This window comes from Garra rufa, chromosome 4 (genome assembly GCF_049309525.1).
Source record: "Garra rufa chromosome 4, GarRuf1.0, whole genome shotgun sequence".
NCBI lineage: Eukaryota > Metazoa > Chordata > Actinopteri > Cypriniformes > Cyprinidae > Garra > Garra rufa.
The window spans coordinates 3,590,658-3,604,493 of NC_133364.1; the positions used below are offsets into that span (position 1 = coordinate 3,590,658).

Sequence of the window (13,836 nt, forward strand, 5' to 3'; positions counted from 1 at the left end):
GCTGTAAATACTCAGTATGGTTTCTTTTCATGGCTGCCGTGCGTCACGTGCTTCTGTTCACTGTGAGTCGTGGCTTCCATCAGTAGACCAGTGTGGTTTGTTATCAGCTTAACATTTGTATTATACTATATAGTCTATATGTGTAGCACAGATGACGTGTAAATACATGTGTTTATTAATGAATATGAATGTTATCGATCTTCATTAGGGCAACGGACGGCATTCTGCATCGCTGATGGAACAAGAGCTGGATTTATAAGATTTGCTGTATCGTATGATATACTTTTGGAGAAGAGTTCTAGCAAATAAAGGTGTTATGATGATTAACTCAGCTCTTCTGCTCATTTCACAAAACCACAAACACACGGATGGGAAGGAATAATTAACATCTTTATTTACTGCTACATTCATGACTTGATTTCATTTAGAAAGCATTAGTTTAACTTTAGTTCCGTTTTTATCGCATTCTCCAAGAATTTTAATTTTTGAATTGGAATTCCGCATTTAAACAGGATTTGAATTTTGAAACGATACATTTCTTTCTCACTATGAATTATTTATAAATGCATGGGATATTTCAGAAAGAGATATTAATGATCAATTTTTAAATATTTTTGTATTTAGTAACTTAAAAAATATTGATTTTGTGTTCAGTTAAATCCAATTTCAATTCTAACTTAAATTGTTTGATGGGGCCAATTCAATCCAGTTCAGACTTTAATTTCACATTTTGTGCGCAGCTGACAGTAAACATTCTCAGAATGTTCTGGCAAAGTTATCAACAAACGTTCTTCATATAACATTAATAGAATGTTCATTCAGAGTTTTCTAGTTTTTTAAACATCGTAGAACTTTTTTCAAATGTTACTTGTTTCAGAACATTCAGAGAACGTTTAAAAGTAACATTCCCATCATGTTTTCAAAATTCTAAAATGGAACATTTTGGACTTCTGGAACATTCAGAAATAATGTTTTCATAACCTAATGGTTAAGATATTTCTGCCAGCTCTGATATTGCTGGTACGAGCAGCAGATTTTAGTATTTTATTGGTTTCTTTTATCATTTGTGTATTATTGTGTGAGCTGTAAATTAAAGCTACAAACAATCTAAAAATATTCTATTAGAAATAAGGAGCAGCATCATCTCTTCGGCTCTGCCTGAGGAGCAGAAGGAGAGCAGATTCAGGATGCAGGTGGAGTTCCTTCTCTCTAGTCCAGCGGGTTTCGCTCCTTCTTCTTTCCTTCCCGTTTTGGTTTCTGTGAATCTGTGGGGAGATGAACAAACATCAGTCACACATACACACACACACACACACACACACACACACACACACACACACACACACACATGCAGTTCTAGAGGAATGTTTGATTTGCTCAGATATTGCTTTTATAGTTTTCATTTATACAGGTGCATCTCAATAAATTAGAATGTGGTGGAAAAGTTCATCTATTTCAGTAATTCAACTCAAATTGTGAAACTCATGTATTAAATTCAATGCACACAGACTGAAGTAGTTTAAAGGTGCCATAGAATGTAAAAGTGTATTTACCTTGGCATAGTTGAATAATAACAGTTGTGTACATGGACATGACATACCATGAGTCTCAAACACCATTGTTTTCTTCTTATGATATAATACTGGTGTTTGCAAAAGACCACTGAAAAACAGGCCAATTTCAACATAACACAGACTATGACGTTATAGTCTCACGATCATTAATAGTCACGCCGCCAACATTTGCACGGACGATGGCGAATGATTTGCAGATCCTGAGCATCACTAAAAGCTTCTAAACTTGTCAAATATGTGGTAAGTATTACCGCTGTAGTATAGTTACACAGAACACGTGTGATCACAAATCTTAAAAGTGAAAGTAATAAGTTATCGTGGATTCAAAACGGCAGTTTCAATGCCCCGCATATTAACAGCGGCTCGAGCTCTGTGATTAAATACATATTTTCCTCCATATGTTTCATTCCTGCTGTGTGAGAGCGAGCCGCTCTGTGAAACAGCCAATCAGAGCAGAGCTCATCATTATTATTCATGAACCTTCCAAATAAGGTAATAAGAGACCATTTCATTCTAGGGACAAATCCTAGGGTTGTAAATGGACTTGGAGAATTGTTGCCCTTACCTAAGGCATATACCTTATATGTAGATATCAGAGAACAATTTAAAATATTGCATCAATGCATTCTATGGCACATTTTAGTCTTAGTTTCTTGTAACTGTAATGATTTGGCTCACATTTAACAAAAACCCACCAACAAATTAGAATATGGTGACATGCCAATCAACTAATCAACTCAAAACACCTGCAAATGTTTCCTAAACCTTCAAAACAGTCTCTCAGTTTGGTTCACTAGGCTACAAAATCGTGGGGAAGACTGCTGATCTGACAGTTGTCAGAAGACAATTATTGACACCCTTCACAAGGAGGGTATGCCACAAACATTCATTGCCAAAGAAGCTGGCTGTTCACAGAGTGCTGCATCCAAGCATGTTAACAGAAAGTTGAGTGGAAGGAAAAAGTGTGGAAGAAAAAGATGCACAACCAACCTAGAGAACCTCAGACTTGAGAGGCTTGTCAAGCAAAACCCATTCAAGAATTTGGGTGAACTTCACAAGGACTGGACATAAAGACTTAAACTACTTCAGTCGGTGTGCATTAAATTTATTTAATGCATGAGTTTCACAATTTGAGTTGAATTACTGAAATAAATCACTAACTTTTCCACAACATTCTAATTTGAGATGCACCTGTATACTGTATGCCAGTCAAAAGTCTGGAATAATTAGGATTTTGTAATGTTTTTGAAGTCTTTTCTGCTCACAAAGGCGATGTTGATTTGCTTAAAAATACAGTAAAATTGTAAAACGTTATTACTATTTAAAATAGCTGTTTTCTACATGAATGCATGTTAAAATGTAATTTATTCCTGTGATGCAAAGATGAATTTTCATCATCATTACTCCAGTCTTCAGTGTCACATGATCCTTCAAAAATCATTCTAATTGTGTTGACAAAACAGTTGCGATGGCCAATGTTTTTGTAGAAATCGACACTTTTATTACTCAAGGAAAGTTTAATTTATCAAAAGTGACAGTAAAATACTTTTTTATTTATAACGTTACAAATGTTAGATTTCTATTTCATATAAATGCTCTTTTGAACTTTCTATTCATCAAAGAATCCTGAAAAATAAAAATGTATCACAGTTTACACAAAAATATCAGGCAGCACAACTGTTTTCAAATCAGCATAATAGAATGATTTCCGAAGGGTTAGGGTTAGGACACTGAAGACTGGAGTAATGATGCTAAAAATTCAGCTTTGATCACAGAAATAAATTATAGTTTACAATATATTCACATAGAAAACAGCTTTCTTAAACTGTAATAATATTTCAGATTTTATTAACTGTATTTTTGGCCAAATAAATGTAACTTTGATGAGCAGAAGAGACTTTAAAAAAAAACTTTCGAAGAGTACTTCATCTCATATGTGTCCATGGACCACAAAACCAGTCATGAGGGTCAATTTTGTGAAACTGAGATTGATACAACATCTATAAGCTGTTCTGAATAAGTTTGCCATTAATTGTTAGGATAGGACAACTATTTGAAAATCTGCAATCCGAGGGTGGGAAAAAATCTAAATTTTGAGAAAATCGCCTCTAAAGTTGTCCAAATAAAGTTCTTAGCAATGCATATCACTAATCAGAAATTACATTTTGATATATATATGGTAGGAAATGTACAAAATATCTCCATGGAACATGATCTTAATATCCTAATGACTTTTGGCACGAAAGAAAACTTGATCATTTTGACCCATACAATGTATTTTTGGCTGGTTTTGTGGTCCAATGTTACATACGTTTAAAACAGACACAAATTAGTCATGTCAAGTTGAACTATTTCTAAGAAATGTTTGAGATGGCATTGAGACATGTTTCATTCATGATTTGTCTTTCTATCCTGCGGTCAGTTGTTCATCTCTGGTGTTTGATGATGGATTCGGCTCTTTAAGCTCTTTCAGGGTGGCAGCAGCACTTGAGCTGGAGTCCAAATCCTGATAAATGAGACGAGCACACGAGACCCGTCACATCCATTACAGACAAATCCATCTCCCCTGCACTTCCTCATCCGTCCTCTCTTTTTCTGATCCAGCAGCTTTATCCAGACATTCACAACCATTTCTACAGCACTTTAATGCTGCTTAATAACATTTACAGCAACGATGAGGTTTAGAAAAGCTGCTCTTGACCTGGATGTCATCTGTTTCATCCGAACACAATCATATCAAGACGTAATTAAACTTTTCTTTATCAGTTAAATAAATGCATATGCAACTGTCTGTTTGTGTGTTTTCTGTCGTGGTGCAAAATTAAATCTGCGACTTTCAGATTGAAAAACAACGCTCTTGGTAGATTAAGACAAATTCTGTTGATTAGCCCAAATTGTTGCCAAGATGTACATTTGCATTTATTCATTTAGCAGATGCTTTTATCCAAAGCGACTTACAAATGAGGAATATTACAGCGCGAGGGATTCATCAGCGGGAGACATACTGCGCTAGCCATGAATCTCAGCATATTCACTTCATAATAATATGAAGCACAGACAACAATGATAATAGCTACACAATCCTGTACAAACCAGCGGTCTGTGGCCTTTAACACAGATACATTGAAAAACGATCACATTTATTAAACTTTAATAGAGTCTTTAGAAACTTCCTGAGCTGGAGAAAGAGAGAAAGACCTTATTGATCAATATTTCAGCGTAACCTTACGATCTCACAGTCCTGCGCGTCACAACACAGACCTGTTTACTGTTTAGAAAAATATAATGAGAGCAGTCTGGAGTATATGATAATGTCAAACATTAGCACATTACCGCATGCTTCATTTAAAGATGCATCCAGAAATAAGTGGGATTACTAATAAATATGGGTCATTTGGATTCTCAAGCGTTTTTAAGGCATTACTGACAGTTGTTATTTTAATCCGCTAGTCATTTTTGGAAAATGTATTTGGGAAATACACATTTAAGTATTTATTTTATTCAGATTTGCGCCTGCACTGGAAAAAATGCTTTTCTTACTTAGATTTTTTTGTCTTGTTTCTAGCCAAAATATCTTAAGAATGATTGTCTAGACAAGCAGAAATTATATTCTTATATTCAGTCAAAATTAGGAGTGTTTTTGCCTGAAACAAGCAAAATAATCTGCCAGTGGGGAAAAATAATCTTGTTTTCAGTTTGAAATAAGATTTTTTTGTTTACCCCATTGGCAGATTATTTTGCATTTTGACTTTTTTTTTTTTTTTTTTTTTTTCCCGAAAATAAGAAAATAATTTTTACTTGTCTGGAAAATCCTTTTTGATTTAAGAATTTTTAGATATTTTGGCTGGAAACAAGACAAAAAAATCTAAGTAAGAAAATTTCTATTTCAATGCATATCTTTAAAGGCTGTGTGTTTTCTCCACTTCAGCAGTACTTACAGACAGTAAACTTTCATGGTATGCCAGTTTTATATTCTAAAGTGTGTTACAAAGGGATTTGTATGTTGTTTAGGGTTTTATGCAACATCTTATTCCTAAAAACATGATGAAATCTCTTTTTTTTTTCTGGCTGTTGACAACATTTTTTTGATTTATGGAGTGTCAACAAAACATTAAGTCTGGCTTTAATCGGTGTTTGGATTTCTGTTCTGGAAATGTATGCAAATTAGTGTATATTTAATTATAACTATAAACATAATGCTGAAGTAAGTAACAATAGTCATAATGTAGTGTAATTAATCAACTATAGAAGCATGGTAATTATAATTTCCCCCCTGTTCACCTGTGGTGTTTCACCTTAATGTAAAAAATTGCATGTGTAGATTTCAATTATTATCCATATCTTTAAAGCCTGTGAGATTTTTATCCCTTTCAGAGGGGTTTATATATCTTTTGCCTGGTTTATATCATATATATATATATATATAGTCTGTCTGTCTGACAGTATTTTCAGATTCATGGAGTGATAAAAAAGAAACCCTAAAAATCAAACAAAAAGTTCTGTTCTGGAAATGTATGCAAATGAGTGCATATTTAATTAGATAAAGCCCTGTTTGCAGGGAATGCAGGGAACTTTTAATATAAAACAATTGTCATAATGTACTGTGATTAATCAACTAGAAAAGTATGCAATTATCATTTTTACCCTATTTACCTGCGGTGTCTCGCCTTAATGTAAAAATGTTTTTAGTACTCTAATCAAATCAGTTAGTACTGCTTCTGAATTAATTCAAGTTGAGCACATTGCACGCTCGATATGTTTTTGTGTTTGTTCTTGTACCTTGTATCTTGGACTTGGGTTTGCCGCAGGGTTTGGTGGCGCTGACGTTGTTCGGGCAGCTAGCGTCCATCAGCGCTCGCTTTAGCACACCGCTGCGTGTCTTCAATCCTGTGGTCGAGTCACACTCTCCCCACGCCTGAAAATCATACTTACACTCGCCTGCGAAAGACACAAACCCACAGCTTGATTTTAATGCAACAAATACAAATGCAAAAGCAAAACAAACAAACATGCATAAACAGGCTTGATGTACCATCTTAATACATCTTCCTGGTGTTATTGTGAAGGATTTACCATTGCATGTTATTCTGAAAAATAAATGTTTGTCTTCATAATCTTGAGCAAGTTTACAGCTGACGTCTCCAATCCCTTTTCAACCATCTGTCATAGAGAGAAACTTTTCACCACGCAATAACTGCCAAAGTTTAAAACCACATTTTTTTTCTTGTTGAATATCCTATTTCACTTGGAAAAACATCAGATTGTGGAAGTAAAACGGGTTGCGGCCTACACGAGGGAGAAGGAAACACAACCCAGACTGCATTACATGTAAATGCATCGAGGTTTGTTTTGAGAGGTGAATTATTGGCTGCCGAGAGCACAGGACCATCGGAATGCAATTTTACACGATAAACAGTTTAGATACCGTGTTGGGTTGGCACTTGATGGCTAATGTAAAATCTGGATCTTGAAGCAAAACCAGTTGAGAAGCTCTGATCTATCCTCTCGTTCCTTTATCTCTCGTCTCATTTCATCTTTCATTCTTTCTGTCCGTGCGTCGGAGCGATTTCTCTCGGTCTCTGCCGGAATGGATGGGGGTTAAACTGCTTCAATCAAGCACAAAATTGTCTCTAATGACATATTTAAAGGCAGAGAGAATGTAATTACATGCAGCAGCCCTCCGGCTGAACGGCCGCTGTCCTGAACCGAGACCCTCAAAAATGAGGCCGGTGTGAAATAGAGCCCTTATAACTCAAGAGGAAAAATTCTGCACCAGACATCAGCATTTCGACACTAAACTACACTGACACGGCTGCTGAACTACACAGAAATACACAGAGGATTCATCACTCAACGTTTAGTGTGATCATGTTTTATTAAGTCTGTGATTTCTGATGTTCTTTCAGAGTGAGACGGTCTTGCACATTTCCCAGAGAGAGACTTCTTAGAGAAAACACCCTACAGTTTCAGTGTTTGTTGATAGTTTATGTGCATACCTACAAATCCCGAGGGAAGGTGGCATATGCTCTCTCACACACACACACACACACACACACACACACACACACACACACACACACGCACACACACACACACACACACACACACACACACACACACACACACAGTGGTACATTCTGCCAGCTTGTTTTTGGCTCTCACTGCAGTCCTGTCATTTCTGAGGACAGAATTCTGTGAGAATCTCCATCTTGTTACTCCACAGTGCAGGCTTATTTACCCTGAGCCCTGTGTGTGTGTGTGTGTGTGTGTGTGTGTGTGTGTGTGTAAAACCTGTGTTTGCGTGGATCCTCACCTCCAAACTGCTTTTTCCAGTTGCAAGGGATTTTGCAGCGCTGGGTTTTGATGGTCTGTTTACAGTCGGTGCCGGTGCGTGTGCCCTCTCTGGTGCCCAGGCCGCAGTCACCCTCGTTAGCCACACACACGCTCCACTGCCACTCGCCACAGTCCGATTTACGCTCTTTCTTACCTGTCAGAGTGGGAGCACACACAGACTTTCATACTGCACCTTACAATTGTATGTAAGAGAGCCAGAGACTGTGTGTGGGTTGATTTAGAGCAGCGTGAGGTGATACAGAGCAGTGTGTGTGTGTGGAAATATAGAGCACTGTGGGGTAATATAGAGGAGCGTGGGGAAATATAGAGTACTGAGAGGTAATTCAGAGCAGAATGAGGTTATACAGAGCAGCTTTGGTAATAGAGAGCAGCAGAAGGTAATCTATAATGATGCGGCTGATATAGAGCTGTATGGGATAATATAGAGCAGTGTGAGTTATATAGATCAGTTCTGGCTAATATAGAGCGACACAGGTTATAGATAGACGTATGGAGTAATATAGATTTGCATGTGTTATTTAGAGCAGTATGGGATAATATAGAGAGGTGTAGGTTATATAGAGAAGTATGGGGTAATATAGAGCTCTGTGGGTTATATAGATCAGTACTGGCTAATATAGAACGGCATGGGTTATAGATAGAAGTATGGAGTAATATAGAGCACCTATATAGAGCAGAGTGGGTTATTTAGAGCAGTATGGAGTAATATAGAGAGGTGTGGGTTACATAGAGCAGTATGGAGTAATATAGAGCACCTATATAGAGCAGAGTGGGTTATTTAGAGCAGTATGGAGTAATATAGAGAGGTGTGGGTTACATAGAACAGTATGGAGTAATATAGAGAGGTGTGGGTTACACAGAGCAGTATGGAGTAATATAGAGCACCTATATAGAGCAGAGTGGGTTATTTAGAGCAATATGGAGTAATATAGAGAGATGTGGGTTATTTAGAGCAGTATAAAGTAATATAGAGTAGTGTGGGTCATTTAGAGTAGTATGGGGTAATAGAGAGAGGCATTGGGTTATATAGAGTAGTATGGGTTAGTATAGAGCAGTGTGCATTATATAAAGCAGTATGGAATAATATATAGCAGTGGGGGTTATTTAGAGCAGTATGGAGAGGTGTGGCTGATATAGAGCAGTACTGGTTAATATAGAGTGGGGTAAGTGATATAGAACAGCTTGAGGCATTATAGAGCAGTATAGGGTAATATAAAATGACATAGGTCATACATAGCGCTGTGGGTTATATAGATCAGTTTGGGGCGACACAGAGTGACTATTGTAGCGCATTGAGAGGTAATATGGGCAATGTGGGCTAAAAGGGTAATACAGACAAGTATGGAGTTATATAGAGTAAAATATTGAAATATGTGACAATACAGTAAGGGTGATATAGAAAAGTGTGAGATAAAGCAGTATGTGGTAATGTTCTGCTACCTTGTTTCTCTGATTTTCCACCATCTGCCAGCGTCGCTGTGACAGTCAGGAGGGCCAATAAAGCCACACACACCCACTGCTGCTGCATTCTGGGAAAAAATAAATGTACATTAAGTGTACGGCTAATAATACAACAAAAACAGCATGCAAATATCAAATGCTTCATCAAAATACATGTAGAGACTATGTTTCTCTCTCTTTCTTTCAGTCATTCTCTCTCTGTCTCTCAGGAGGAAAAGTAAAGGTGGATTGAATAATTAGAAAGCAATTTTATCCCAAACGCCTGGCTGCACTTCAGTTATAGTAGCGGTGCAGCCCATCGGCGACATCACCTCCATTTCAATTACTTATGAGCCTCCCTCTCTCTCCTTTTCTCTTCCTATTTCTGGTTGGCTGATTTCCTGCTGTGCCCATAAGCATTGGCTTGCTGGACTTTTTTCCCCAGTTCTGCCTCATGTTAAAGACGCTCAGCCATTTTCTCTCGACGGGGGAATCTCAGGAAATCTGTGAATTACATGTCCAGGTCAAATCCAAGTAAAATGAAGCCTATATTCAGAAAGACGTATTGTTTTCAAGCTGGTTAAGCACATTTCCTCCAATTTTCTAGAGTCAGTTGAGACAAAATGTGCTGAATTGTCATTAAAAATTCACAAAAATAAAGCAGGTGATGTTTCTGAGAGATTCGTCCCATCATTTCTGTCTCTATCAGTGCTAATCACGGAGGACGTCTCTCTGCCGGGCCGCACACACCTGAGCTGTTCCACTTGAGTCAGACTGTGAAATCATCAGCGCCACATAATAACCGTGATTTCAGTCAGATGGGCAAAAACCTGCCAATCAAAGACTCATGAGTCATGACATATAAAGCGGTTCGGATCGTTAAAACATAATCTGCCCTCCAAACCCTGATTAGCAACACTGCTAGTGAATCTGTGTGATATGGGATGAGAGAGAGGATTATCCTGGAGTGATGTGACAGGAGCAGTGAGATTTGAGGACTAGACAGGAGGGTTAGGTGCCGTGTAGAGACTAATTCAATACTCCAATGTCAATCCAACCGATTTAGCAAACAAGATGCAGAACAGTCATTTGCATTTAAAATTAAAGTCGAATTAGTGGGATGAATTTACAGAAACTGCTGCTTTTAGTAATACATTACATTTCCTAAACATGTTGTCAAATTCATGGAATTTATGTTTATAGAAAGCACATTAAATATTGGTAAAGTATCTACTTTTAAGGTTTCAACTACGTTTTTGGAGAATAAAATACACAATATTTATGTAAAAATTCCAACAAAATGCTTATTCTGACATATTAAAATATATAAAAGAGTAAGGGATCATATGCAATTTTATTGTGTTTTGAATGAGTAAAACATTCTTACTGACAAATGGGCAAAAGCAAAATGGCAAATTAAAAAAAAAGTAAAATTACAACTAATTAGTTTTGGGGGGGAAAGTAATTTGTCTTTCAATATGTCATAAAAAAGACTTTTGTTGTAAACATGCCTGACAAGATTGTTACACTAAATTACAGTTTAGTGGGCCTCTTCTGTAAATTAGGGGAAAATGTATGATATTTATTTTTTGCTCAGAAAAGCAAAAACAAAAATGCAATTAAATTAAACAGAAAACTATTTAATTTTTTTTTTTGAAAAACAACAAAAATTTAAAGCAGTAGTACACTTACTGTTTTTTTACTTAAAGCTTTTTTCTTTCATGACCCATAAATGAAATGCAATAAAAGTTAAAGGTAAAAAAAGTTAATTGTACAAAAAATATATTTAAAAAAAATCAACATTAAATTGCATATAAGTATATAATGTTATAAATTTAAATGGCTATGTCATTGCTAAGGTGTTTAATACAAAATTACTATAAAAATATTTATACATACAAAAAAATAAAAACAACAACAACAATATTAATAATAATTAGAAATTATTAATATATGTATTCATTGAATTGGAAATTAAATTGTATTTAAGCATTTCTACATTTCACTTAAAATTAAATTAACTTTAAAAATGAAATTATAAAACACTTCCATTTCCTATGAAATGAAGCAGGGAATGGACAAAAATAAAATATAGAGCTTGAAACAACTATAAGTCTCTTTGAATAAGAGCATCTGCGGATCCCATAATACAAATCTATTCTCAGCCATTTTTATTGTTGTCTCTGACTAATGATATTCCTCCTTCAAGCACCTCTTTGATTCCTTCAGTAAATTCATCTTCCAGTCGTTCCGATTTAATTCCAGCTCATATATTGACTCAAGTTAGAATTTTTCCCAATCCTACCAGACAGACATCATGAATATCTCCACGTTTAACCTCCGCAGACCCTAAAGGAAGTCCACTAGTGTCACAAGACAAATGGCTTGTGCTTTCTTACAAACCCCTACAGAATGAAGAGCTGAGGGGGGTCGGCCGCACACGCGTGTGTGTGTGTGTGTGTGTGTGTGTGTGTGTGTGTGTGTGCACCGAGGTAAAGCTGTTATCCTGCTCTAACACTCCATTAGCTCATTGATCAGTGTAAAAGCAGGAGGGAGAGAGTGACAACGTGATCCATCAGAGTGAAACACACACGCATGCACACACACACACACAGAAGAAAGCTGTACTCGTCATTCGCAATTGACAGATTTCTGTAAGCCTGGTGCATTGACTCTTAAAGGGACGGCGCACCCAGACAGCCAAAAATACTGTTATCATCTACTCACCTTCATGTCACACGAAATCTGTGTGATTTTCTTCTGTGGAACGTAAGAGTTATTCTATTTCTTTCTTCACAGAATGAAAGTGGACGGGCAGCCAAAAAGCGTCATCAAAATTTAGGCCGGTTTCTCACATAAAGCTGTCATATATATAGTGTAAATCTCACAGATGCTCTTCTAAAACCTCTCTGTAGCATGGCATGTTTTCATATGCGCTGTGATTGACAGGGTTTTATCCGCACTGAGTCTGAAAGCTTCATGCTTGATCCAGCTACTCTGACTCAGACCCAAACCCGGATTTGTTGGGTTCTGGGTGTTTGTTTTTAGTGATCGGGGGCGGAGCTTAGCCCAATCGGTTAGAATGCAGACAAACAATAAGATGATCTGGAGAAGCAGGATAAAAGACAAACCTAGAAAGGATGAAATGTGATCTTTTGAGGAATGAAACTGACAAAACGATGTCAGCATTCAGTCTATTGCTATAATAAACCTGCTTCTGCCATTATCAGGATTCACACAAAACTTTCAAAGACTTCTCAAGCACTACTTTTTTGATTTTCAAGGACTTCAGTCAGAGATCTCTCTCATCAAACAATGTGTTCCATTTCAAATTCGTAAAAAAAGAGAAATAGATAAATAAAAATATACTAATAAAAAAAGGCAAAAATAAAGTGAAGCACATGCAAAGCATTACTACTAAACAGTGTTTGGGTTAACGCATTACGAGTAACGCAAGTAAGATGTTACTTTAGTTCTAGAATAAATGTGAACGTGCATTAATTCATCTCACTCATTAAAAAACAGATGCAGTGTTCCTCAAAATGATTAAAAACAGTGTACTTCAACGCAAACCTGCAATAATTAAATATTTAAAATAATACAAATATCCTTTATGTATTTAATCCCATTTTATTAAACGATGTCTTTGCTGCCGACCTTCGATGATCCAATTCATCATTTTGGTGTGAAAAGGCTTACATTTGCCAAAGATAAAGCTTTTTATATTAAAAACCAACAAGCAAGCCCTGCCCAGCTATATAAAGTAACGCAAAAGTAACGTAACGCATTACTTTTCATAAAAAGTAACCTACACTTACTGACTTTCTTTCTTTCTTTTTTTTTTTTTTTACAATTGTACTGCATTAATGGTTTGATCGTTTAAGAAAAAAAATCATTTCAAAGAAAAAAGATTCACGAAACTGCTTCAAAATCATGATCTGAATCAAATGATTCGCAATCCATGCTCTGAAGTTCCGATATATAGCAAAAGATTTGCAAACCCGCTCTGAAGTTCTGATCTGAATCAAACGATTTGTGATTCAGCTGGAGCGCTTCGAAATAGCGAATCATTTTGTGATGCATTGGTTTCACTGATTCAAAGTTTCGAAAAGCATGCTTTTAGAAATTTGCTACATGCTTTTATAAATTGTTACAAGTAATGTCGAAATTCAAATTTTAATCTGACCTGTTTTTTACTAGCGAATCGTTGAAATGAATGATTAAAGTCATGAGTTTGAATCAATCGGATCGGTTCCAGTGTAAATGACTCAATTGATTTGGTTCATCTGTTTCTCTTTTTGCATCTTCAGCCATGCTTACACGACACTGCCATACTTTCTTAGCTTGATTGTTGTCTGACATTAACTTAAGGTATGACATTTTTTAACTGTGTGAATTTTTCATGAAAACATATGTGCTTATTGACTATTATTGCCAACACTTATTTCATAGATACACTGTCTTTCAA

At 36.3% G+C, this 13,836-nt stretch overlaps 1 protein-coding gene across 1 annotated transcript; it reads right to left on the minus strand.

Moving 5' to 3' along the window:
* Positions 1 to 369: 369 nt before the first annotated feature.
* LOC141333472 (pleiotrophin-A-like) lies at positions 370 to 9,622 on the minus strand. Its single transcript, XM_073838484.1, has 4 exons — positions 9,369 to 9,622; positions 7,888 to 8,061; positions 6,354 to 6,512; positions 370 to 1,265 (listed from the first exon to the last, which is right to left on the minus strand). Exons 1-4 carry the CDS (start codon positions 9,532 to 9,534, stop codon positions 1,210 to 1,212), a joined length of 555 nt encoding a protein of 184 aa, XP_073694585.1. The 5' UTR covers positions 9,535 to 9,622; the 3' UTR covers positions 370 to 1,209.
* Positions 9,623 to 13,836: the final 4,214 nt, after the last annotated feature.

What these genes read in the sequence shown, in the direction of transcription:
- LOC141333472 (XM_073838484.1), bottom strand. Translation starts at nt 9,534, where the DNA reads ATGAAGCATTTGATATTTGCATGCTGTTTTTGTTGTATTATTAGCCGT. An exon ending in CTGGAAAAAGCAGTTTGGAG is followed by an intron (nt 6,513 to 7,887) that starts GTGAGGATCCAC and finishes TGTCTTTCGCAG; the next exon opens with GCGAGTGTAAGTATGATTTT. An exon ending in ACCCAAGTCCAAGATACAAG is followed by an intron (nt 1,266 to 6,353) that starts GTACAAGAACAA and finishes ATCTCCCCACAG; the next exon opens with ATTCACAGAAACCAAAACGG.